This window comes from Heloderma suspectum, chromosome 2 (genome assembly GCF_057233095.1).
Source record: "Heloderma suspectum isolate Gila_16-S chromosome 2, 16-S_ref, whole genome shotgun sequence".
Taxonomy (NCBI): domain Eukaryota; kingdom Metazoa; phylum Chordata; class Lepidosauria; order Squamata; family Helodermatidae; genus Heloderma; species Heloderma suspectum.
Window position 1 is genome coordinate 190,588,405 of NC_139459.1, and position 26,840 is coordinate 190,615,244.

Consider the following 26,840-nt stretch of genomic DNA (forward strand, 5'->3'; position numbering starts at 1 on the left):
ATGTTGGTGCTGCAATATAATCAGTGCACCTTGGTAACCTGCACAAAAGATCAGGTAAATCATAGCCTCCAAATCCAGGGAGACGTATCCACCAAAATAATGTCCCAGAGAATTTCCATAGAAAACAACCTTGATCCCTAAGCCTCTGATACTGTTGTCTAAGCCTAAAAGATTGAAGCTTTATTTAACAAAGCACACATAATAGAATGTTGATAGTTTTGATTTCAGAAGGTCCACCACAAAACCTCTGTTTATGGATAGAATCCAACTAAAGCCCTACTTAGAGTAGACCGACTGAAATGAATGGGTCTTAAGTTAGTCATGACTGACTTAAGCCCCATTCATTTCAATGGATCTGCTCTAAGTAGGACTTTGGTTGGATTCTACCCTACATTTCCCTGAATTTAAAAACAAAAAACAAAACAGCATAGCATAGCATAGCACAGCACAGCACAGCACAGCTCAGTCCTCCCCAACCTGGTATCGTCCAGATATTTTGTACTGCAATTCCCATCTGCCCCAGCCAGCATGGCCCATAGTCAGGGATGATGGGAGCTGCTGTCCAAAACATCTGGGGGGCTCCAGGTTGGGGAAGGCTAGCATAGATACAGGTGAACTCTAAGTAGCTATCTTCCTTAAGTACATAGTCAGTGCTTCTTCTTTGCTGCTTTTCAGTGACTGCCATCCGCCTTGAACTCTGCAGATCCCCTGTATACTGTGAGTCTACAGGAACCTCAGCCTTTATTCTCACATAATACTGAATTCTATTTTGCAATTCATAATTTAAACTGTATAGCAAAAGATGTTTTTAAAAGTAGGAAGAATGTATTGTCTAAAATCAAAATCAATGGTAAGTTACTTTCTCCTCAAAATGATAAGTAACCAAAACAATTCTGTAAACCGTTCTGTTTACATTTATCATTCCAAATAAAGAAAGTATCTTTTTCTATAACTGTGTTCAGTTCACCTCCTGCCATCCTTCCATTCTACATGTAATGCTAGAAAGTGAAAGCTTGGCCATTGCATCCGTTCCCCTATAATTTAGACAGCAATTCTGAGACACTTGGAATCCTTACAGCTGAGTCCTCTCACATTAATAACTACATGAAACAAGAAGATTTACAAATATGGTCTATTTGCAGGGCAAAGAGAAAAGGGAGAACTGATAAGTGATAGGCAGGCAATGGGATAACCATCACATATATACATAAACATAAAATCACCTTTTTTCCATGTATATTGCGAAGAAAATTAGAAGTGTAGCTTAGAAATTAGTACTCTCTGTTCAAGTTATCAGGATGCGATTTAGTCATTGCAACTGCTTTGACTTAAGAAGGTATGCTCTCAATTATAGCAGAGAGACTAAGGGCACAATCCTATGCATGTTTAGACAGAGAAAGGGCCTATAGCTCCCAGCATGCCCCAGCCAGCTATGCTGACTGGGGCATGCTGGGAGTTGTAGGCCTTTTCTCCGTCTAAACATGCATAGGATTGTGCCCTTAATAAGGCAGACCTGCACTACAAATAAGTATCAATTTTACATGAACTTTTAACTGCTTCCTGAAGAATCCTGGAGTTGGTAGTTAAGTGCAGTACTGAACAGCTTTTGTTAGACTCACACACAGCGTTCTCCAACCTAGTACCCTCCGGAACTTTGGACTTACACCTCCCAGCATTACTTGTCATTTGCCATGCTGGCTGGAGCTGGTGGGAGTTGAAGTCCAAAATATCTGGAGGACACCAGGTTGGGGAAGGCTGCTCTGACGACTAGAGAAGATTTTAGCTCCTGCTCACAGAATTATAGTCCTATGGGATCCCTGGAATGTGAGAATGACTATTAAAACTGTCTAGGTCTGTAGCATAGCTATTCTTGGGGTAGGGGGATGTGATGTATCTAAACTAGAGAGTGCAAAAATGGTTTAGCTGTCTTTCCTGATCTTCAGAAAACACTGTAAACTGCCATACTCTGAGGGGATCAAGGAACCATCAGGATCATCACCAAACAATAAACACCAGGATTCTTTCTGGGACAAATCATTAAACTGATATGGCATCAATATAGGCGTAGTGTAGATATATGACCGAGGGAACAGAGAGGGCTGTTCTTCATGAGCTAATGTAATGGACATGAGATGGTTGACTCTGATTCCTTGAACATTAAATGCTATAATGAGACGATCCAAGCTCCATAATCACAGTCATAGATCAATTAAACTCCCTTTTTAATGAGCAGGTCAAGTTCCTGAAGTTCCTCTCGAGGATGGTAGGGATGGGCCTGGGGACCAGCTCCAGATTTTTGAGGGCCCTTGAGCAAGGCACCTTCTTGGGCCTCCTCCCTCAGTGAGTCCCCTTCTCACCGCCATTGTGGCCAGCTGCTCTTGCTCCTCCTCCTCTTTCTCATCATGGCCGCCACTTGCTTGCTTGACAGGGAGAGAGCCAGTGACATCTGCTGCTGCTCCTTTTCACCACCAACACTGTGGTCTGGGTCAAAGTGAGAGGCAGGTGAATGAACAGTGAAGAGTGCAATGGTGAAGAGGAGCACCTCCACAGGACTCCTGCCTGCTGTGGTGTGGGCCCTCAGCACATACCTGACCATGCCTACCCTGGATGCTACCTTTGGGCCTGACAACAGCAGGTATCCTCAACCCAGCCTCCTAGGGAGGCACACTGTTGACACAACACCTGCCTGGGTGAGCGATGTGGCAGAGCTTGGTCAAGGATCAATGGTGTGCAGAGCTGCTGAGGAAGGGGGCCTGGGCAAATTGCCCCCCACCCACCCTCTGGACAGCCCTATGATTCTGAGTTTAGTAGTCTCATTAATTGGTGTCAAAGGATAACTAATCTGCATACAGTGACCTTAAGCATATCTCCTTAGAAATAAGTCCCACTGATTCCAGTGCTGAGAATCACAGCCCAATCTTAAACACACTAACTAAAATCCCTTTAATTTCAGAGGATTTTCCCCCCACAACTGAGTGCTGACATCCTTTGAATTTAGAAGGACTTCTTAGAGGTGGTCTGTACATTATAGTCACCATGGAGAGATTGCCAAAAATAGCCCCTCTCTGTGGGGAATTCTCCAACAACATCCCCAGCCATCATGTTTTCAAGTTCTTGCATGTGAAGAGGCATCATGTCCTGAGGGCTGTGTGTGAGTGTGTTTCCTGTGCTCAGCAGCCACCATGAGCATGAGGCAAGTGCAGGGCTACTCACCACATCATGTAGTAAGAGCTTGGAAAGGTTCTGGCAGGGATGGTGGTGCTTCCTCCATGAGGGCACCATCTTTGGCAGCAATCTCACCCTGAAGGTGTCATTCATACTGTGTAGACCAGCAGTCTGTAGCAATGTATAGAATCAGGCTGTTCCGGGCCAACAGATCCTTTGACTTCAAAAACAGAGATGTTACAAGGCCAAATGGAAAGGAATTCCCTAATGCAGGGGTGGGCAACTTGTGGTCCTCCAGATGTTTTGGCCTATATGATCCCTCATCATTGGCTATGCCGGCTGATAGAGCTGTAAGCCAAAATACCTGGAGGGCCACAAGTTACTCTATCTTATCCTAATGCCTAGAGCCCCCTGCTGGCATCCAACCCTTGCATGACGAGAAGGAGAATGGGAATGAGCTCATTGACCTTACCCCCTCCATCATTGGCTTCATCCACCATCCACATGTTGGAGGGATAATGTCTGCAGCTGGAAGTTTTTTCTCCTCACATAGGTTGACCCGTGCAGTTTAGAACCCTGGAAAGTGTGTGTTCTAAATCCCCAAGGGAACCTACACAAGTAGAGACATTTCCCCACTACAGACGTTCAGCTCCTAACATGTGGAGAGCAACAAAGCTGGCATGACAGAGGGTGTGGGGCCAAGGAGCAACTCTCCCCCCACTCTCCCCCCTCATGCAACTGGAATCCCGTGAGGCAGGAATGCCTGAGAAGGGCTCAGATTTCTCTAATGTGTAGTTTTTCAAGCCAGTTACACTGATGAATAATGGCATGGAGTTTCCATCAGCAGGCAGAGAAATATCCCCCCTCCCCAAGCAAGACTCTGTGCCTGAACTTCATCTAATGATGGAGGAATTTCCTCCATACCCCAATCAGCATCCATTCCCAGTGCTGCAGTTCCCATTTCCAGACATGTGCGGGTGGCACCACCAGAGAGTTTCCAGTGGTATAGAGACCAGAGCAGAGCTGAAATTTCTCAGAAGATTTTTTCTTCTGAGAATATTTCTGAGGGTTTCGCCCCCTCTTTTTCTCATCCTACTAGGAAAGGCCAATTTGCAGAATTTTCTCTCAATATTCTCTCCCAATTTTTATTTTTTTTGGCAGGAGCCACCCTTTCCCCTCCACCACGCCTTGGAGTGACGCTAAGTCTGGGGCCCTGTGGAGAATGCAAAATGGTGGCCAGGCTGCCAGCAGTTGTTGTTGTTGTTCAGTCGTTCAGCAGAGTGGAGCAGAAAAACCGAAATAAAACCCTTGTGGAAAAAGAAAGAAGGTGTGCTAATGGCGAGTGCTAATGCTGAGTACCCCTCTGCCCCTGAGAAACTGTTGAAGAATTTCTCCTCCCCCTGAAGAAATGTGGTGAAACAGTCCCAGTTTTTCTGCCTGCAAATAGGGTGGAGAGTCCGAAGATGCCATTTGCACCCAGTTCTAATACGGACCACCAGCACCCCCAGAGGCATAGCTCTCCACAGCACAGCCTGCTTTGGTCTGAGGGGGGTAGACACCACATACAGAGCTCCCTCCAGGAGCCCCTAAGGTACAAACACCACCCACTGAGGAAACACATGTCTTGCTTGAGCTGTAACCCCCACTTCTGTTACTGTATCCTCTGTTCCTAGAACTATAGCCTCCACCTCCAGTGCACCCTACATTCACTGGACCACAATCTCCAGCTACAGAGGGGGCCATAGTACTGGTACCACATTGCCCAAACCCAGAGCTCATGGTGCATCTAGAAAGCTGTCCTCCACTCCTAGAGCTATATCCAATTTTGTAACCCAGCCTTCCGCTCCGGGAGCTGAATCTTCCACTGCTGCTGGTGTTTCCATAGGCACGCCTGCTTCCAACTCCAGCTCCGCCCAGCATATCACCATACGTAGGTCCACCAGCTCCAGAGATGTTGGGGCAACCCACCACAGCTACAGGAGGAGAAAAACGACAACATTTCGTTACTTGGGCATAGACAGGTAGGGCCTTAGGCAGTGAAACGCCTGGTATATTATTCACGACAATGTAGGATGCATTTTCATAAAGTTACTTACATATGTTAATGGGCGTATCACTACATAACCTGCAGAGAAAAGAGAATATATATATTCGTTAATGTTCCAAGAAGCGTGTCCCAGAAATCTGTACAGATGAGTGGGAAATGTCTACAACTTTCCAATTTGGCAAGACTTCATTGAAATATTTGAAATATTTTCTAATCTCAGTTTTGGAATGTGGCTTTGATGGGAACTGAGGAATTTAAAGGCAAGTATGGCTCACCAACGTGAAAAGGTCATTACATCTTATATCTTCTTTAGCCATCTTAAGAGTTAGCCATAAATTGGTGAGATAATTGATGCAGTGCTTCTCCTTGGATTCCAAATGCCCACTGATTAGTTTAGCATTTCTTGTTTACAGTATATTAACATTCCAAAAGCAATATTAGGGCAACATTCCAACAAGGAAGCTAGCAATGGATGGATGTGTTGTTGTTGTTTTTGCCCACCTGCTCTCTTCTCCTTCCAGAAGTGACCTGTACATAGCAATCTCGATATCCAGGGCCATCTTAATATTCAGCAATTCCTGGTAATCCCTCAGCATTCGAGCGAGTTCATCCTTAGAGCACTGCAGAGCATTCTCCACTTCAGAGAGTTTTGCCTTGGCGTCCTTCAAGGCACACTCACCGCGCTGCTCATTGTCAGCAATACCGGTCTGTATCATGTCAATCTTGAAAAGGCAAAGATTTTTTAAAAATTGAGCTGGTCCATGAGGAGCATCCTCAAGATAATAATGTTGCTAATACTTAAAGAGAAGGAGAGAAAGATGTGCCCATGCTCTGCCTCCTAGAACATTCCAGGCGAGGGGCCCCCTGCAGCCCTCGTATTTGCAGCCCCTCATGATTCCCACAGCAGAAATTGCCATCTAATTTTCAGCCACCTTTGCCAAGGGCACTCTAGGAGCCAGGTCTCAGAGGTCCTGCTTCCAGAGGTCAATCTAGGAATCAGGATTCAGAGGGCCTGCTTCCCAGACAATGCTCTATGATACAGCACTCAGAGGGCCTATCTCTGGGTTTCAAGGGAAAGTGTGTTGGTGTGTGTGTGTGGGGGGGGGGAGTGTATGTGTGTGTGCTCACAAGAGTGCACTTGCATGCTTATGTGGCCCCTGGCCCCCAACTGACGTTGTGTATGGTGCTTGGGGGCCAAAGAGGTTGTGCACCCCGTTCTGAAACATGAAACCTCAAAGATCATACATAACTGGGAATGTTTGCAAAAGTTTAATAGGATTTTTTTTAAAAAAAATGTACCTGCTCATTTTCATCACAGCTTACACCTATATTTTTAGCTGTTTCCCTTTCTGATTCTCCCCTCCACAAACTCTTCTAATTCCCCCTACTCCCTAGTATCTCATATTTCATATTCTCCAGTGGTTTCCTCTGAGGTTAACCTCTCATTCCTTTTTTCCTGCCCCAACTCTTTTCCTTTTAAATGACCCCAAAACACACCTCTACCAATTCAGTTATAGCTTCAACTCCAAAGTCCTTCACACCACAGAGTTTAAAGACCTTTCTGGCTGTTGCTCATTTCCTGGTCTCTAATGCAGAGTTAACAGAGAACCTGGACTCCATGTTTAAGTGACAAACTGAATATTGTTTAGTTGTCTGACCATTTGTCTGTGCCTCCCTGCACAGTGCCACCTAGTGGTTCATGGGCTTATTTATCTTGTTTATTATTTATGGGAATCCATTTCTCAGCCACTGTTCAAGACCAAGGTCTTCCCACGGCGGCTTACATTACAAAAACATAATAAATACCAAAAATACAAAAACAATACCTATATGACAATAAAAAATATAATAACATTATATGAAATATTAATTGTTTTAAGTAAAGTTTCAATAAAATACAGTTTCAAAATATGCATCAGCAATGAATACCATAAACTTATTCAATTAAAAGCCAGGGAGAACAGATGACTTTCTAAAACCCTCAGCCACAGAAGCCATAGACTGGGCCAGCCATCTGTCTCTTGGGAGGGAATTCCATGGGGTAATGATCACCTCTGAGAAGGCCCTGGCTCTGCAGTCTCCCAACATCACTGCTCTTGGAGGGAGGACAACAAACAGACCCTATGAGGATGATCTTAAAACATGGGCAGGTGCATATGGGGGCAGGTGCATATGGGTACAGGTGATCCTTTAGATAACTTGGATGCAAACAGTTCAAGGCTTTGAAGGTCAAAAACAGCACTTTGAATTAGGCCCAGAAATGCACTGGCAACCAGTGCAGCTGGTACAGGATTGGTGTAATATGATCTGACCATCTAGCCCATAGGAATTTTGATAGAGCACCGGGGGGGGGGGGGCTTGCCTGTTCACAAAATGGCTGCCATGATAGGCAGGACGAGTCACAAAACCCTCATTTCCCAGAAGGCAAACTGGTGAGATGAAAACAAAAGTAACTTGCCCAAGAACCTAAGTGCAAGGCAGAGCTGGGGGTGGGAGGAGGGGTGTCTGAGCTCCAAAACACAAAACCACTCTTTCAAACCCAAATAACAATGGCTCTGGAGGGCAGCCCTTTCTTTTGGAGCATGACACCCTCCCAATTAAAATGAAGAAGAATTTTTGAAAATCTTAATAAAATAAAAATCAAAAGAGGCAGGGAGCCTGAAGATAGGTACCCACAGGCACATTGGTGCCCACGTGCATCACGTTGGAGATCCTAGTTTTAGAATGATCAGAATATTTATAAAGTACTGCTTCTGAAAAGTTAACATTTAGTATCCTTACCCTCACATTTGTCATCATCACTAGTGGTATGACTCAGGGTTGTAGCCAATGGGTTACATGGAGGGGGAGAAATTTTGGGGGGAAACTGGGTGGGGGAAAGCTTAAACCCTCCTCTTCTAAAGCACCAGGGACTTGCACAAACATAAACAAAAATTGAAGGTTGAAATACAGCAACACAATTAGTAAAACATGTAGGTCGGCCTTTGGTCTAACTTAAGTTCCACTCATTTCAGTGGATCTATTCCAAGCAGGATAACATTGGCTCTGACCCTCAGTCCCTTCCTGTTTCTTTCCTTCCCCCTCTGTATGCTCTCCTCTATATTAAAGATTCCCTTACTGTTGGACCCTCCCCACCCCCCTCCCCACCATTAATTCTCCTGCATGTAGAGAGCTATTCTTAAGCACTGCTGCACATGGTGCACAGACAGGAGAGAGCCCTTCATTTCCTAAATGTTGCCCTCAAACTATAATTTTAATACAAACATGGCAAAACACCCAGTTCATTTATTTATTTTAATTGTAAAATATACAGCGTGTTTCAAAAAGATGGACCCGATTTAAAATCACTATATCTCTGCAAACATAAACTGCCCATGAATTAAACTCTTACCACTTGAAAGGGTGGGGCATAGAGTTTCAAATGATTACCGCTAGATGCCTCTCTCAGTGCACAAACAGCCCCTAGCCTCAGTCATTCGCAAGATGGCGACCCCGCAACACAAGGCGTTTTGCGTTCTGCAGTTCAGCAAGACTGAATCTGCAATTGTGGTGTGGCGTGCATTTCAATGGCATTTTGGCATTGATCCGCCAATGCCAAAGAGCATTCGTCATTGGTACCGACAATTCAAGGAAACAGGCCATTTATGTAAGGCGAAGAGCACAGGGCAACCACGCAATTCAGAACGAAAGTGAACGTGTTTTGTGCCGTTTCTCAAAAAAAGGTTTATGGCCCTTTCTTTTTCGAGGGAAACACAGTTACGGGGCAAACATATCTTGAAATGCTGCAGAACTGGCTTTTTCCACAACTTAATGAAGATTCCGATGACTTCATTTTTCAGCAAGACGGAGCACCGCCACATTGGCACTTGCAGGTTCGACGTTTTCTAAATGACATACTGCCTCAATGTTGGATAGGCCGCATGGGTCCCCAAGACTTGGCACTACACTCTTGGCCCACAAGATCTCCAGACATTACACCCTGCGACTTTTTCTTGTGGGGATATGTCAAAGAACGTGTTTTTGTGCCAACATTAGCGACTAATCTGAATGACTTCAAAAACAGAATCACGGCAGCGGTGACTTCAGTGGAAGAAGACACTTTAAGAGGCAATTTGGACGAATTCAACTATTGTCTCGATATTGTCCATACAGCACATGGAGGGTACATAGAGCATTTATAAAATGGTAAGTAAAACTTGATAACTCATTAAACCATTTGTAAGTTTTGGTGTAATTGTAACATGTTGCCATCGTGAAATATACTGCTTTGAAATTGGGTCCATCATTTTGAAACACCCTATATATTAAACTTTTCTATTAGTTCTGATGGGAGAACTGCTCCCTGTGCATCAAGACCTGGAGAACATCTCCTTTCTTTTTCTCCTTCTTCTTAACTGGAGACACATCTCACCTGTTTTTTGACATTCTCCATATCAGCCCTGAGTCTCTGGATAAGACGGGTCAGGTCTTGGATTTCACGGCGGCCACTACACAGGTTGTCGCAGTGACGTCCCCATGTGGACTGCAGCTCTTTGTACTAAAATGTTGGAGGGAAGGGATTCCTTTATTTTTGCAGCTTTCCATTCAGTTATCAAGCCCCAGTGGTAACCCAACCCACTCACATCCCTCTGTTGCAGACAGGGCTACATAAGGGTTACCTTGGTTTCATACAGACCATTGACCTCATCCTTGCTCCTCTGTGCAATCTCCTCATACTGGCATCTCACAGACTCAATTATGCCCTCCATGTCCAGCTCTCGACTGTTGTCCATGGACACGATGACACTGGTGTCAGCGGTTGTTGTCTGTAAGCTATCTATTTCCTGCCAAGAAAATGTTTAGACTTTATTTATTTATTTATTTATTACACTTCTCATCTGCCCAATAACTAATGTTCTCTGGGTGGATTACAAACAGTTAAAAAACTGAAATGTCATAGAACATAAAGATATAAAACACAATGCAAATATTTTAAAGAATAAAATACAATATAATGCAAAACAAGAAACAGCACAGGAACCAATAAAATGCCCATAATAACCTAGAACTAGGTCTCTAAAATGCCTGGGAGAAAAGAAAGGTCTTTGCCTGGCATTGGAAAGATAACAAGGGAGGCACCAGGCTAGGGATATCACAGACTTCCAACTGGGGCTTGAGGCCCATTGCTTGGCCCCCTGTGCACCAGTCTGTGGATCCCCACAACTCCGGGGATCCTCGATCCCTTGCTGAGCCATGAGAGCCAGTGTAGTGTAGTGGTGAGAGTGACAGACTGGGAGCTGGGAGATCCGGGTTCTAGTCCCCACTTGGCCATGGAAGCTCACTGGGTGACTTTGGGCCAGTCACAGACTCTCAGCCCAACCTACCTCACAGGGTTGTTGTTGTGAGGATAAAATGGAGAGGAGGAGGATAATGTAAGCCACCTTGGGTTCCTTGCAAGAGGAAAAAAGGCGGGATATAAATGCAATAAATAAATAAATAAAAATGGCCATTCAGCCTTTTTCGTCAAGGCCAATTTTATGGAAATAGTAGCCTAAAGTAACCATTGATGCAAGATTACAGGTGGAAGTGGCCATTCACACCCATAATCTTTCATAAATGGCCGCTTTATGGCCACCATTTGCATAAAATGGCAACTCGGCATGGGATCAGGTGGCTGCGTGCCACTTGGCAGGCACCCATGGATCGTGTGGCTAGCAGGGGCAGGAGGCCAGGGGTCCAGCGAGCGGTGTGCAACCCAGATCGCAATGAGTTCACCCATCCCTACACCAGGCAGACTTCTTTGGGGAGTTTATTCCATAAGTGAGGTGCCCCCACTAAGAAGACCCTCTCCCTTGCAGCCACCTGCTTAGCTTCCTTTGGCAGGGGCTCCTGGAAGAACAGGGCCTAAGAGTCCAAGCAGCCATTTGCCTGACTAAGCAGAACAGATGTCTTCGTGAGTTGCTCTTTAGCCAGAGGAAGACATTTGGGATTGCTTTACATCAAGGGTGGTCGCAAACACATAGTCTGTGGGCTGCATGCGCCCCTCTCAGCCTAGCCTTTTTTGTGGCTCCCACTGCCCCACCACTGCTGCCTGCCTCTGCCAAATTTGGTGGTGCAACAGCAAAGAAGAGCCTGTTTGTTTTGGTTTTAAAGAAACATCTCCCCTTTTTGCCACCGTGCTATTGCACCGCTTAAATTCCGTGGCAGATGTAGGGGGCAGAGGTAGCCCATGGTGGGTTCAGGGGATAATTGTCCCCTGGATCCCCAAAAGTCCCCCCCCATGCTTCATGCATTCTGTTTTTAGCATGTAGATGTATCCAAGTGCTTAAAAGTACATGGGTTGAAAACACACTTTTGAGGGTGCATGATGCTGCATGTGCTCCTGCAGGACAGACTACATGTTTAGCAGTAGATGGCTACTGCTAGATAATGTCCAAGTTAATCCATGGACTGCTTGGAGTAACATGGATGTTATCTGAGATGTCACCACCAACACCCAAATCAGAAAAACTTCAGCAGTTTTTCCAACCAATCTGCGGGCTCAAAAATGCCCCCCCACCCATTCCTGCCAGCTTTCACTCTCCCCCAAATCTCTCTCCATCAGCCCTCAAACGTTCTCCTCTTTCCTTTAATTTACCTGCATAATAGCATGCCAGAATGCAAAGCCTGGGGCCTAAGGAAGATGTCGTTTCCCATGGCCCCTCAGGATTCGCAACTCAGCATGCTGCTACCCAGCACACAAGGCAACAGAGAAGAAGGGAGGGGAGGGGAAACCCTCCCTCTTCTCTCCCCACATGATGCTGCTGTTCTCACTGCTGCCACTTGACAGGTATGTGAAGGGGAAGGGCAACAGTGTGTTACGTTGATGGGGACAGCTTTTTCCAATAGCAAGGGCTGGCAGGAGAGATCACTGGGATTCACCGAACATTGTCTCACCTCTTCTCTTGTCCTTGATTCCCGTTCACAATCGCTGATCACTTTGCACAAAGAGGAAACTTGTGCAAACTGAGCCTCAATTGAATGGGAGAATTGTGCAAATTCCCTAATTGGTGTCAATTCCCTCCATAGACTAAAGCTGATTTGGTCTACTGAGGAAATTCACACAAATTAGGAAATTTGCACAAATCAAAATGGCAATCAGGAACAAGGTGTGTGTGAGCATGTGTTTGACAATTCACAAATATTTTCAGTGGATCCATGCTCACACTCATGTTCAGGGTTCAAATAGAGCACGCTCACATGTTTTGCGAGCAAAAATTAAATTCTCAAACATTCGTAGCTGGCAGGGATTGGGGAAAGAAGGTGGGAATTCCTCTCCAATGCGGATTTTGATCCAAGCTGGAGAAGGATTCAAGTTTTTAAAAGCTCGCATCTCAGCTGAGACAAGCTTCTATGAGCCCCTGAAATTCACAACTAAGCCAACCGTGACTTGTGGTCCTTAACAAACCGGACCCTCCCTTGAGTACCCTGGAATGTTCAGAAAACTCTGAGGTTGGGACAGGCTGATATATCTCACTTAGCTTTGTAGAAGGCAGAAGCAGCAGGACTAGAGACATGAAGGCTGGGGGCGGGGCGGGGGGAGAGTGACCGAAAAACTCAGGGTTTTGTTTTTATTTTCCAAGGATGTGGGGGAAATTGGGGGAGGGGTTTTTCCCCTGATTCCCCCCCCCCATTTTCGAAGTTGTTGGTTTTTTTCCAAGCCTTCAAATCTCTAAGCAAGACTCACCCTGCACCTGCCTTTCCCAAAGCCAGACAAGACCCTCCTCTCCCCTGAGGGAGAGATGAGGTCTTTTCAATCCATTCATGTTGGGATGTGGAGAAGTACAGGAGACTCTCTTGTTGCTTCCCTGATGTCTAGCAATGAGAGAGGAAGTAGGGTAAAAAAAAAAAAGTGTAGAGCATAATCATTTTGGAAGAAAAAGAAAGAATAAACTGTGTCTCTGGTGGGGAGATCCTTACCGCATCATGGACGCATCTGAGAAAGTCTAACTCCTGTCTTAGGGTTTCGACTTTCACCTCCAGTTCCACCTTGTTAGTATAGGCACAATCCACATCCTGAAAGACATGACACGAGAAATATTTTTCTTGAAACTCAACAACGGTTGTTCTAAAGAGAGGGAGCAGTGTTCATGAAATTCAAGACCTGTGCTTTTGGTGTTGTGATCAAATCAACCTCATTTTTTCTGTATTAAAGTACGAAAGCTGCAGTCCTCTACATACATTTACCTAGGAGTAAATCCCATTGGACTCAATGAGACTTTCTTCTGAATAGACATGTAAAGGATTGCAATGCAATTCTACTTGTCCTAAGTGGAGGCGGGAGAGAGGAGGGGGCACAGTCAGAGATAGGGGCCTTTCCCATCAGTCTTCAGCTTCCCAGTGTTTGTACACCACATGAACATGCAATAAAAAGCGTGCTTATGTGATTGGTGCTTTTCATGTAGGTATTTTGTCACATTTGAAGCAGCCCTCACTACAGTTACCTGGATGTCAGTTTCACTGAATGCAGTGGGACTTACATCTGGGTAGACATGCATAGGATTGTGCCGCCACTCTCACTCATTGCAATGTTCCGTAGCTGTCACAGGGTGCATGCCATTGCTTTTGTCATATCTGTAATCTGACATCTAACTGATACTAGCTTTGGGGAGTGTTTTTTTTTAAAAAAAAAATCTTGGTACTGCAATCCATCAATGCAAGAATTATGGAGAACTTGAAAGTGGACACAGCATTTTGTGACCTTTGAGTTGGCCTAGTAATGGTGATAAGGAATTTGGACATTTTCTCTTGTTGTGGATGTACGTGTGATATACATCTATACCCCACCTTTCTATGAAACATTCAAAGTGGCTCACATCAATGTAAGCCTCTGAGTGAAAAAGAAAGGGCCTTTCTTTTAATTGCAGAAGGATGTCAGAAGTAGGGATGTCAGAGAATTCCGCCACAGATCTCGGTGAGGCCGAATGCCAGTGCATTCAGCCCCCCAAAATCCATGGTGGAATGGCTTGCCACCCCCCCCGCCCCCCACGGATCCCCCCCGGGACGAGACTTACCTGGGGTGGATGTTCCGGATGGCAGCGGCTCCAGCGGCAGCTCCAGCGGCGGCTTCAGCGGCGGCGGCGGCGGTGGCTGGTCTTCCAACCGGCTGCCACCGCCACCTTTTGCAGTCTGGTCGCATCTTTTTTTTTTACATAGATGTGATAGGCTATGTAAAGACTTATGTAGCCTATCACGTCTGGGTTTTAAAAAAAAAACGCGTACGCAAATGGTGGTGGCTACGCTGCCATTTGCGTTCCTTATTTTTGGCCGTCTTAGTCTACGTAAATATTTATGTAGACTAAGACGGTGAAAATAAAGGAGAATGCAAATAGCCATTTGCGTCCCTGCTAGCCAGCGACCAGATGTCCGGCTGCCGGCGGAGCCGATCGACGGCTCCGCGGAATCCCCGTGGAGCGGAGCCAGCCATGGAGGATTCCTGGGGGGAGGGACGGAGCGCCTCCCCCCCCTTCGCAAAAGATTCCATGAAACGGTAAGTGACTTTCGTACATCCCTAGTCAGAAGAGCTCTGAGGTCAATCTCGTCCAGTAGCATCCTTTTTCCTACAGTAGCCAACCAGATCATATTGGGGAGACCATAGTCCTGGAAGGTTTGTGATGGCCATTCTACCTCCAACTCCTTGATGGTTTCCAGTGCCCTTCCCCATATTTTGGTGCACCAAATGACTAACCTTCTTCAGCACCACAAAGTTGTTTTCCGCAGCCAAACGTCGGTTGATTTCCTCTTCATACCTTGCAATGGAAGAGAAGGAGATACTGAGATCCCTGAGAGTTTGGCCTGCCATGCTGCAAACAGACTGTACAGGGTGTTGGGGAGCCAGTGTTGGGGTGTGGGTAGAGTGATGGACTTGTACTGGGGAGATTTGGGTTCAAGACCTGCATGGCCATGTGTCAGGGTGGAAACTGAGCCGATAGAACCCCAGAGCAGTTCTGATTCTGAGGAGGATCAGCAATCCATGGGAGAGGAGCCAGCTCATCTCTCACAGGCACAGCAGCTGGCAGAGATTCCTCCTGCCGACATTCCTGAGATAGATAGTGACCCTGGCAGTGAGAGAGTGCGGGAGGGGGGCTTGCTCGATGCAGACACAGGGAGCGATGAGCGATGGAGGGCGTGGAAAGGAGACGTAGTGCCCGTTTGGCACGCAAGCAACGGTCACGTCCCGTGGACCCAAGGGAAAGAGGGAGGATCTCTTCCTAGCCCATAAGTTCAGGGTCTACAAGTGACTCTCCTTCAAACGGGGATCAGCTGCCTACCCGGAGCATAGGCTACTCTGCTGTTCTTTGCTTAGTCGCTGGTGATTAGCATCTGAAAGAGTCATTAAGTTGTAAAAGGATTAAAGCCTTGAAAAGAATCTGTTTGTCTGTGTCTTGAGTTGGCTATTGGAGTAGACTGAAAGAGGCCGCTAGGGTGCTCCTGACACCATGAAGGACATGGTGGAGGAAGGGATGGGGCTTGAACCAGCTAACATCTATTTATTGTTTTTATTTATGTTATTTATTACATTTTTTATACTGCCCAATAGCCAAAGCTCTCTGGGCAGTCCATTCCTCCTCTCTTACCTGCATTTGTACTCTTCGACCAAATCCTGGAATTTAGCTTGTTCTTGTCGCAGCTGCTCCCGCTCATTCAACAAACGCTCCAGCTGCCTCCTCAGGGTTCCAGTGTAATTTGTAAACAGGTGGTCAATGGTCTTCCTCTCAAGGGGTCCCTGCTGCTGCAGGCAGTTCCATTTGGTTTCCAGAAGCTTATTCTGTTGTTCCAAGTGCCGCACCTGTCATTAAAGAGGTGCCAAGATGGGATTGTACTGTTACAAACTGTGAATAGATACCTATTAAGTATGTTATTGGGTGTGAGGGGGGATCTCTTCTGGAGTTCTTGCATTAGATTGCAGGGGGTGGCGGGATAGAGCTGGGCACCAATATTTTATGCTTTGTAAATCAAAGAGGGATTAGCTGGACAATAAAGAAGCAGAATAAAGGAATTACTCGTGAGTAGGCAAGCTGGTGCCCTCTGGATGTTTTGGACTGGAACTCCTATCAGCCCCAGACAGCATGGCCAGTGGTCACAGATTATGGGAGTTGAAGTCCAAAACATCTGGAGGGCACCAGCTTGCCTACCCCACATCAAACCATAAACGATCACATTTTGCTTGAGTGACACATAGCTAAACCCTTAGAGGATATTGCTGTCTGAGTTGAGTATGAAGAATTGATGCTTTCGAACTGTGGTGCTGGAGAAGACTCTTACGAGTGCCCTGGACTGCAAGGAGGTCCAATCAGTCCATCCTAAAGGAAATCAACCCTGAGTGCTCATTGGAAGGACAGATACTGAAGCTGAAGCTCAAATATTTTGGCCACCTAATGCGAAGAGAAAACTCCCTGGAAAAGACCCTGATGCTGGGAAAGACTGAAGGCAAAAGGAGAAGGGGACGGCAGAGGATGAGATGGCTAGATAGCATCACGGATGCAATGAATATGAACTTGAGCACGCTCCGGGAGAGAGCGCAGGACAGGAAGGCCTGGCGTGCTATGGTCCATGGGGTCACGAAGAGTCGGACACGACTGAACGACTGAACAACAACAACAACATGTGAATGGTAGAATGGTGGCTTTTGAATATGTCATTGAAAAGCAAAGGATTTGCAAACGAACAGAGGTGTCAGCTTTACAGGGCAATCCGCTTCCAACTTACCTGGTAGCAAGCCCCACTGTTTTCAGTGGGACTTACTCCCTTGCAAGTAGGTTTAGAACTGCAGCTTTAATCCACTGAAGGGGTAAAGGAGCCAACTGCAGCTGCAATCCTACCCAGGGTTACCCGGGAGTTGGCAACACCGAACACAGTGAGACTCACTTCCAGGGACGGCCCTACTATTCGGCAGAGTGAGACAGCTGCCTCAGATGGCAGATCGGGGGGGGGGGGGCGAGCTGTCGGAGGACAGAGCTGTGTGGGTCATGCAGCCTGCCCTATGCCCCCTAAGTCTGGCCTGCTGCCCTCAGGAGGATGTTGTCCCGCTGCTAGTGTCGAAATAAGATTGAACTGCCTGTCCATCGGTGTGTGCACCAGAAACGGGGAGGCACTGCCTTGTCTTTCACCCCAGGCAGCAAAGTATCTTGAGCAGGCCCTGCTCACTTCTGATTAGACACAGATCGGACTGGACTACTCGTGTGAAATCCTGCAGCGGCAAATCACAGCACAGCCCGCCTCCCTAGGTCAGAGCAGCTTGAATAACCACAGGACGAGGAGCCAGGAAAAGGGGAGGCAGCTGTGGGCACCGGCATGCCCAACGGCGTGACCTGGGGAGCGACTGGTTTGCATTCCTGGCTTCCCGCGCCTCTTGTTTCAAAGCAGTTGAAGAACAAGAGAATCAGAAGGGAGGGACCACTGCATGGTAGCCCAGAGGAAGAACAGCCTAGAATTTCCACAGTGCATCCAGCAACACACAGCAGAATCCTCAGCTGAGCTGCTCTCTTGCTCTTGCTCCACGGACCTTGAAGATTCAGCTACTGTAAGCAGTTAGATGCTGTGCTGCCCCTTGCATCTTTCCCTACAGTTTTCCACATGGGACTCCTTGATGCTCCATGCAACGGTACCATCAGGGCAAGACTAGGGGGCAGAGTCCAGGGCCCCACTCAGCAGAATGAGCAGGGGTGGTCCCAAACACAGCAGGGCTGGCTTAACACATTCTTAAGTAAATACGGTATTTCATTACCATCAAAAAAGAACACCACACTCCCTTAAGATCACTAAGTCCCCCTGACTGTACCACTGGCTCCATGGTTGCTGAAGCTGCTCTGGACTGTAGGGGTGTGCAGGATTGCTTCAGTTGATCAGTCATTGCAGGCCAGTTTTAATCAGTGCAGATGCAAGTTAGAAGCACACTTGTTAATAGAAAAGCTATTTGGCTCCGGTGTGTTACTGTAATCTGGTAAGTTTTCTTCCAGCTCTTTTTGATGTGTTAAAAAGACCCCTGTCTTGCAGTTTTGTTAATATACAAAGCTATTTACTCTGAATTTAGCAACTAAAACAAGACAAATAAAGCAAATAAATAAGACAAATAAATAAAAATAAATAAGCAAATACATGATAACTGAATAAGCAAATATGATGTTTCAAAAAGGCAAGGAGTAAAGTAATCACAGTTTGAAGAACTCAGAACCTATGGCAGAACATGGTTATGCATCATTCTGTTTCCCCACACAAACCCAGGTGCAAAAATTATTGCAGGATTTTTGCTGAGTGAGACAGTTAATTTTCCATACCAGACTATTAAAAGTAATCAAATGCAACAGACAATGGCTATGCCACCTCACCTTATCAATGAAACAGGCAAACTTGTCATTGAGGGTTTTGATTTGCTCTCGCTCTGACTCTTTCACTTGAGAGATCTCTGGGTCAATCTGTATGCCAAGGGGCCGCAAGAGGTTTGCGTTGACTCTGACTGCGTGGATGCCCCTGCCTTCACCAAAGCGGCCAATGGGCTCATAGCCTAAGCCGCCACAAGTCAGACCACCACCAAGAAGGCCTCTGCCGCCACACACGCTGCCACCCAGGCTTCGGGTGCTGAAGCCACCGCATCTGTAGCCGAAACTGTATCCACTGCCATAGCCTCCAAGGCTTTGGCTGTTGAACGCTCCAGCTCGTCCATGGGCCCCGGCACTTTGACTGCTAAATCCCCCGGGCCTCCCAATTCCAGCACCGCAGCTTACAGGCCCAATTCCATAACCAAAGGGCCCAGAGCCATAGCCCAAGCTGCTATAATCCCTAAAGCCTGCACTGTTTCCACCAGATCTTCCTCCGTATCCACCAACGCTTCCTCCGGAGATCTTCCTGCTCTGGCCAATGTTATAGTGGCTGATGCTGCTGTAGCCACCGCATCGGCCTGCTCCAGTGTAGCAGAGGGAGGATAAACTGTGACCACCCTGAAATCCACTGCGGATGGCTGAGCCAGATGAGAGACCGCGTCTTCCATTAAAGGACCTGGAACTGTAGCACTGCCGGCTCATGGTGGCTTGTTGAGACACGGAACCAAGGTGGATGGAGCAAAGGTGAGCTGCGAACCGAGAGAGCAAGAGAGCGAGTGAGAGAGAGAAAGAGAGAATGGAACCCCTTTCATATGTCCATCAGAAGTTACCCTTTATATACACTGGAAGATCTGGGCTTGGCCACAAGATAATGATCAGATTAATCCATGGGGTGGGTTTACTTGTAAGTCATAAATGGTAAATATGTGTGTTTTTAAACATGCAAACAAAAAGACATCAAAGAATGCTAACCTTATGCTGATGAAGTAATCAGAAATTGAAGAAAGTCGCTGGGCTTGCAAGCCTCTCCATGATGATGCTGTATTATCTAATAATAAGCCTGTTTTCCATAGGCAATTAGGCTTGAACTAAATGGCTTCAGAGAGGTCCTTTGCATTTTGCCTTCTGTGTGTTTCACCCTTCCACCATCCTGCCCCTTCTGTATGAATGCCATGCATGAGGGAACATTTTGCAGACTTGGATTTTAGGGTGCTGTGATTCAAGAGACGCAAGCTCAACTGTACTGGCCATATTCCTCATGTTATGAACTGAGCAAACTCTCAGAAAATGATGTAAAACCCAACAAGGGAAAGGAAAAGATTTCCAGATGCCTCAGAATTTCCCGGTGCTTTTTGAGATGACAGTCTACCCAGAAAGAATTACTTCTGAAAACTTGAAGCACAGGAGTTGGAAACAGGAGGGTTTGCAAAAATGAAGAACATGTAGAACTCTAAAGGCAGAAACTTCAAAATGGATGTGATGACTCTACCAGATCCATCAGTTTTTGTGGTTATCGATTTTGTATGGATGTTATCAAATTGTAGCCTCATCCATCCATTCATCCTCTGCTGTTGCTCGGAGTGACGCTGCTAATAGGATATCATCCACTACAAGAAGGAAAAGAAAATTCCTGATCCTCTGTAGATGAAGCTGAAAATGTCTATGGAAGATGAGCAATTGTCCCCCAGGCTCGAACTTGCAGTGGCTATAACTGTTTGGTCTTCCTGGACTAAACCCCAACAAGTGAACAAAATGACCTGAATGCAATGGAGATGCATCCATTGCACTGAAAGATATGTTTTGGGGTTTGGGTCTGTTTGTTTGGGTGTGTGTTTGTTTGTTTTTACCTTTCTGATGTTTCTTAGAAGCTGAGCAGAGGTGGGAAATTTTCCCTCTGGCAGAACCTGAGTTTGAAATGTTCCTGGGCATTTTCCCTGACTCACTCCTCTGCTTTGATCTTATGTACCACTGGAACAGCTGGGAAGCTTTGGCTAGCTCAGATGAAAATTAATGTCGTCCCGCACAGCATGTACACATCTGATTGTATACAGCAGGAAGGAACACTTTCCATAGAAGAGAAAGGAGTGAAAGGAAGGGAGATTTGCTCCATGCTCTTGCATGGAATGTGGGAAAGGGGGCTGCATTAGCTTGGAGCTCCCGGAATTCCTCTACTTCAGGCAGGAGCCTGAACTGCCCATTGAACTGAGCTGACTGTGTTTGCATGATCAGATATCTGTTTGTTGTTGTTCAATCGTTAAGTCGTGTCCGACTCTTTGTGGCCCCATGGACCATAGCACTCCAGGCCTTCCTGTCCTCCGCTCTCTCCCACAGTGTGCTCAAGTTCATATTCATTGCATCGGTGATGCTATCTAGCCATCTCATCCTCTGCCGTCCCCTTCTCCTTTTGCCTTCAATCTTCCCTAGCATCAGGGTCTTTTCCAGGGAGTTTTCTTTTCACCAAAATATTGGCCAAAATATTTGAGCTTCAGCTTCAGTATCTGTCCTTCCAATGAGCAGTCAGGGTTGATTTCCTTTAGGATTGACTGATTTGACCTCCTTGCAGTCCAGGGGACTCATAAGAGTCTTCTCCAGCACCACAGTTCGAAAGCATCACAGATATCTGTTTGCGAGTCACTAATTCAGAAAAGGTACACACTTGTCCAAAGTTTGGATGTCTTGGTTGGAGGAGGTTAGTGTTTTGTTTGGGGATGATTTTATTTATTTATTTTGCAACGATGGCCAGGTACTCAGGCAATTGTTCATGGAATTTATCTTCCCTAGCTGCCACTTTCAAAGATCACATCCTGATCCGGAGCCACCAAGTCTGATGGCTGTGGGGCAACCAGACAAAGATTTTCTGGGATTCTGTCCCACCTTGTTCCAACCAACTCCCTCTCATTCAAATTTAAGTTGTGTCTGCCTTTGAGACAGCATTCATTTAGCGCCGTGTCTGCAGCATCGTTAAATCAGACTCGTTTGCCTTGTTAACGCCATGTTAATTTTATTGGGTGGAAGGAGGAATGCCAAGTTCACCATCTTCTGGAGGAAGGATCCTTTTCTATCCGAGGTGTAATTTGCTCCATTAAGTACACGCCTTCTGTGATTTTCCAACAGCTTACGGCTACTAAAGTTTGCAGCCTCTCATTTCAATAACAACATGTATAAGAGGACAAAAAAAAAAACCTGACACACCAGTGCAGGGGAGTTACTTTTGCTGGGTGAAGAATAGGCTTAGGGTTTATTTGCCAGTAGGGATGTGGGAGAAATCCAAAATGGATACAAATGCCTTCAGATTTCTATGAATGCAACCCGCAGATTTCGCAGTGGATGCCTTTTCCCGAGTTGCATGGATTCCATGGACTTGCTGACTGGTTTTTCCAGATGTTGAACCCATTACCATTGGCCATGCTGGCTGGGCTAATGGGAGTCGAAGTCTGAAACATCTGGAGGCCACCAGGTTGGCCAGAAATCTAAGCATGCAGATAGGTTCATATGGAAGGAAGCAGTCCTTTAGACTCGGGCTGTGCATGGACCCCCAATCCTCTTCAGATGCCACTTTGGATCCTCCAAACTGACCCCTATCCACCTCAGACCAATCTGGATCCCCTCCGCTTTGACTCAGATCCAAATCCGAAGTGAGATTCGGATATCCAGATCACCTGTTTTTGGCGTTTTCCCATTGACTTGCATGGGAAAACACAAATGGTCATAACCTTTTTGATTTTTATGATATGGGCATGACATTTGGGGACCTCTCCACCCCCCTGGAGAGGAGGCCAACTGCCTAATTTCAGACAGTTTGGCTCAGTGGTTTTTGTGCTAGGCGGAGTTAAAATCTGATATCTTCCACAGAAACTCCTGAAGCAAAGCACTATAACTTCTCCCAGTTTCCATGCACGCACGCAACACTTTGGCCCCTCTCAGCTCCCTCCAAGGGCATCACTCCCCCCAAACACAGCCTTTTCTGGGATCCACAAGCATCATGAACAATGGAATGGTGGGGGAGGGGGACAGCAACGAGCACAGTAAAGCTATGTTTGTTTGAAAAAAATATTGAAAGGAGAGATGAATATGAATAATACATAGAACAAACAAGTTGGAGGTAGAAAGAAATAGGAGAAGGTGGCTGCAACGGTTGCAAAGACACAGTCCCAAAGGGGCAGCTCGTGCAAGGAGCAAGGGAATGATCCCACTACAACCTGACTGTTTGTTTCCTTTTAAATATCATGGAAAGCCTTATGGTAACCCAGAACAAAGACAAGAAGGAGGAACTGCAAGGAACGCCCACGTGCACACACACACACCAGATCATCTAACTATACACCAGCACTCTCCCAAAGACACAGCTAGTGCAATAACCAAACACAGCCTTTCCCCGAAGCATATACACCCCTCCTCCACCACTCTCTCTGATTGGCGACTGCTGGCATTGGTTCTGGCTGAGAGTTCCTATTCACCAAAGCACACTCCCTCCTCCTCCTGCTCTCGCCTTCCCCTTCCTTCTTCCTCCTCCTCCTGCCCCTCTGCATGAACTTTCAGAAGTTCATAGGGATGTATGAAAGTCACTTACCTTTTCGACTGGGTGATTCGCGGTGGCAGGGAGGCGCTCCGCACCTCCCCCCAAAATCCTGATCTGGCCGGCTCTGCTCTGCGGAGATTCCACGGGGCTGCCAGCAGCCAGACATCCAGCTGCTGGGCAGCCTTCCAAAAAAAAAAAAAAAACACACATACGCAAATGGTGGCGGCTACGGTAAGCTTTCACCCCAGGGGGGATTCTGCATGTGGGCAGGGGGTGGGAGGCCATTCCACCATGTGTTTTGGGGGGGCGAATGCCAGTGTGTTCGGCCTCACTGAAATCCGTGGTGGAATTCTCCACCATCCCTAGAAGTTCATACATTTTGGAGACAGCCTGTCTGGACTACCCAGGCATTAAGTAGAGCTCCGAATATACGAGACAGAGGAGGCGCTCTGCCTTGGGGCACCTCAGTTCTGCTCTGATCCACTTGGTATCACAAGGAGGCTGGTCCGAATCTGCCCGCTTCACCTTATTATTCGGGCTTCGTAACGAGGTGGTGCACAGCTCTCCTCCTTTTAGACCTCCAATGAATTCTGCAAATATCCAAACTTGGCTATATATACTTTTCTACTTTTGGATACAGGTGAATGCTAATCCAGGGAGTAGCCCTGCTTCTATCACTGCTTCTATCTATTTTAAGAAGGGGATGTGCTATCGGACACTCAGTTTCCTGGGACTAAGCCTCATTAAACTCAACAGGACTTAAGTTTGAGTACACATGTATAGGATTGTGCTATTTTATACATGTCTGCCCTTCATAACTCATGAAGCGTGTATGCATTTATACTTGGGTGTGTGTAGCTGAGAGTAGAATGTTATATGCAAAACTGCCATGTGATTCATGTCTGACCCATTTAATGCTATTTTCCCCAAATGCTTTTTGCACCATGCCAGTAGCAAAATTAGGGATGTGTGAACGCACCCCAGCTCAGGTTCTCTGGGCACCCACTGAAGCACCACCCCCTGTTGCCCCCCCAGACTCACACTCAAGCCCCCATGAGCTCAGCGAGTCACCACACTCACCCCGGGCGCATCCGGTGAGCGCCCACCATTTTGCTGCCTTTTTTTTGCCTCTAATATTGCACACATTAAGCTTTCCCAGCCCCAAAATGTGTGTATTTAAATATGCACATTTTTAAGGTCCCTTTTTTTCATTAAAAAAAGGCAGTTAAATGGCAGGCACTCACAAGATGGATCACGGTCAGTCCAGGAGGGCACAAGAGGGTGCGAGTGAGGGCGGGGGCTCAGCAGGAATGGTCCAGGGATTATGGGTGGAGGGTGGGCTGATGGAATCCTGGTCCCAGTCGGGCATCCGTGACATCCCTAAGCAAAATGTAACATCAGAAACAGCATTTTTTCCTGTTTTAACTGTCACACTCTGGTCCACTGATACCTTTGAGAGTATCAATGCTCACACGGTGCTCCCTTGCCTGAAGGCATGTGCCCATCCCCTTCAATGGAAAGTTGTCTAAATAATTAAGTGAGACCCCCCCTTACTCCCAGTGTCATTTTCCCTAGCAAAAGAACTGGTGTTCTTGAGTGGGTTGTCATAAACATTTATGGACAGCAGATGAATTTTATTTGCAGTTTGTTGATGAAAAGGAGGTTGGACAATATGATAGCTATTTCCTTCTAGAAAAATATGTTCATAGACAAAAGAATTGTTTTAAAAATTTACATTTTCAACTGTCCAAAGATATTTTCCAGCCAAATTCTAAAGGTTTTCATCAGGATAGCTTTCAACATATTTTAAATAAATGTAGTTATGCTTGCAGTACTCTGAACACCTCTACCAACTGTCCCTGTCAGAATGACCATCTTCCAGCCAGTGGAAAGTTCTAGAGATGTTTCCTCATTCCATTCTGATGCTATTATTGGTTTTCATCTGGTGGGCATTCTCATTCTTGGGGTCCTCGCTTCTGGCTTGTTGTGCCACCATGAGACCCACATCTTCTATCACTGGAGCCATATTTTCCACCTCCAGAACAATATCTGCCACTGTCCCCTCCTCAAGAACTGTATTCCCCAACATGTGAGCTAGCTATTCTATGTTCTGGACTAACTAGCCTTTGGGAAACAAGTTCTCTGTTTTGTAGAGTAGAGTGTTGTCTACTTCTTTCACCTTCACAGCCAGAGAGACTACTTCACCACACACAGGAGGTGGAATTGACTGATTAACACCACCTTCATCAGCAGGTCTACACTGAGAACCATATCTACCTGTATCAAATTTGCAAATGACACAAAATTGGGTGGGATATCTAATACCCTGGAAGACAGAAACAAAATGCAAAGTGATCTTGATAGGCTGGAGTGCAGGGCAGAAAACAACAGAGTGACATTTAATAGGGATAAATGCTAAGTTCTGCACCTAGGAAAAAGAAACCAAATGCACAGTTACAAGATGGGCGATACGTGGCTCAACAACACTACAAGCGAGAAGGGTCTTGGAATTGTTGTCAATCACAAGCTGAATATGAGCCAACACTGTGATGTGGCTGCAAAAAAGGCAAATGCTCTTTTGGGCTGCATTAATAGAAGCATAGCTTCCAAATCCCGGGAAGTACTAGTTCCTCTCAGCACTGGTTAGGTCTCATCTGGAGTATGGTGTCCAGTTCTGGGCACCACATTTTAAGAAGGATGCAGACAAACTGGAGAGGGTTCAGAGGAGGCCAACGAAGATGATCAGGGGACTGGAAACAAAACCCTATGAGGAGAGACAGAAAGAACTGGGCCTGTTTAGCCTTGAGAAAAGAAGACTGAGGGGAGATATGATAGCACTCCTCAAGTACTTGGAAAGTTGTCACAGAGAGGAAGGCCAGGATCTCTTCTCGATCATGCCAGAGTGCAGGACACGGAATAATGGGCTCAAGTTTAGGGATGTACGAAAGTTCCGCCACGGATCTCAGGGAGGCCGAATGCCAGCACATTCGGCCCCCCGAAATCGGTGGCGGAACGGCATGCTATCCCCCCGCCACCCCCCCAGGATGAGACTTACCTTGGGCAGATCTTCCTGGCAGCGGCTCCGGCGGAGGTTCGGCAACAGCGGCTGCAGCGGCCAGTCTTCCGACCGGCTGTCGCTGCCGCCATTTCCAGGTTAAAAAAACAAAAAAAACAAAAAAAGTGATAGGCTACATAAAGATTTCCGTAGCCTATCACGGCTAGATTTTTAAAAAACACCATGATAGGCTACGTAAATCTTTACGTAGCCTATGAAGGCTGACTTAAAACAAAAACAAAAAACAAGGCGCATATGCAAATGGCGGCAGCCATAGCCGCCGCCATTTGCGTTCCTTATTTTGGCACGTCTTAATCTACGTAAACATTTACGTAGACTAAGACGGCGAAAATAAGGGGAACGCAAATAGCGTAGACACTACACTATTTGCGTTCCCCTTATATTCACCGTCTTAGTCTACGTAAATGTTTACGTAGACTAAGACGTGCCAAAATAAAGAACGCAAATGGCTGGCGGCCATGGCTGCCGCCATTTGCATACGCACGTTGTTGTTTTTTTAAATCAGCCGTGATAGGCTACGTAAACATTTACATAGCCTATCACGGCTGACTGCAGGGATGCAAACGGCGGCGGCTCCAGCCACCGCCATTTGCGTCCCTGCTAGCCAGCGGCCGGATGTCCGGCTGCTGGCGGAGCCAGCCAGCGGCTCCGCAGAATCACTGCTGAGCACAGCTGGCCGGCCAGGATTCTGGGGGG

General features: G+C 46.5%; 1 protein-coding gene across 1 annotated transcript; it reads right to left on the minus strand.

The window, feature by feature from the left end:
• Positions 1–4,647: 4,647 nt before the first annotated feature.
• On the minus strand, positions 4,648–19,251 carry LOC146353633 (keratin, type II cytoskeletal 75-like). Its single transcript, XM_084829764.1, has 9 exons — positions 18,559–19,251; positions 15,808–16,019; positions 14,919–14,979; positions 13,151–13,246; positions 9,871–10,035; positions 9,624–9,749; positions 5,714–5,934; positions 5,262–5,290; positions 4,648–5,138 (listed from the first exon to the last, which is right to left on the minus strand). Exons 1-9 carry the CDS (start codon positions 19,249–19,251, stop codon positions 4,648–4,650), a joined length of 2,094 nt encoding a protein of 697 aa, XP_084685890.1.
• Positions 19,252–26,840: the final 7,589 nt, after the last annotated feature.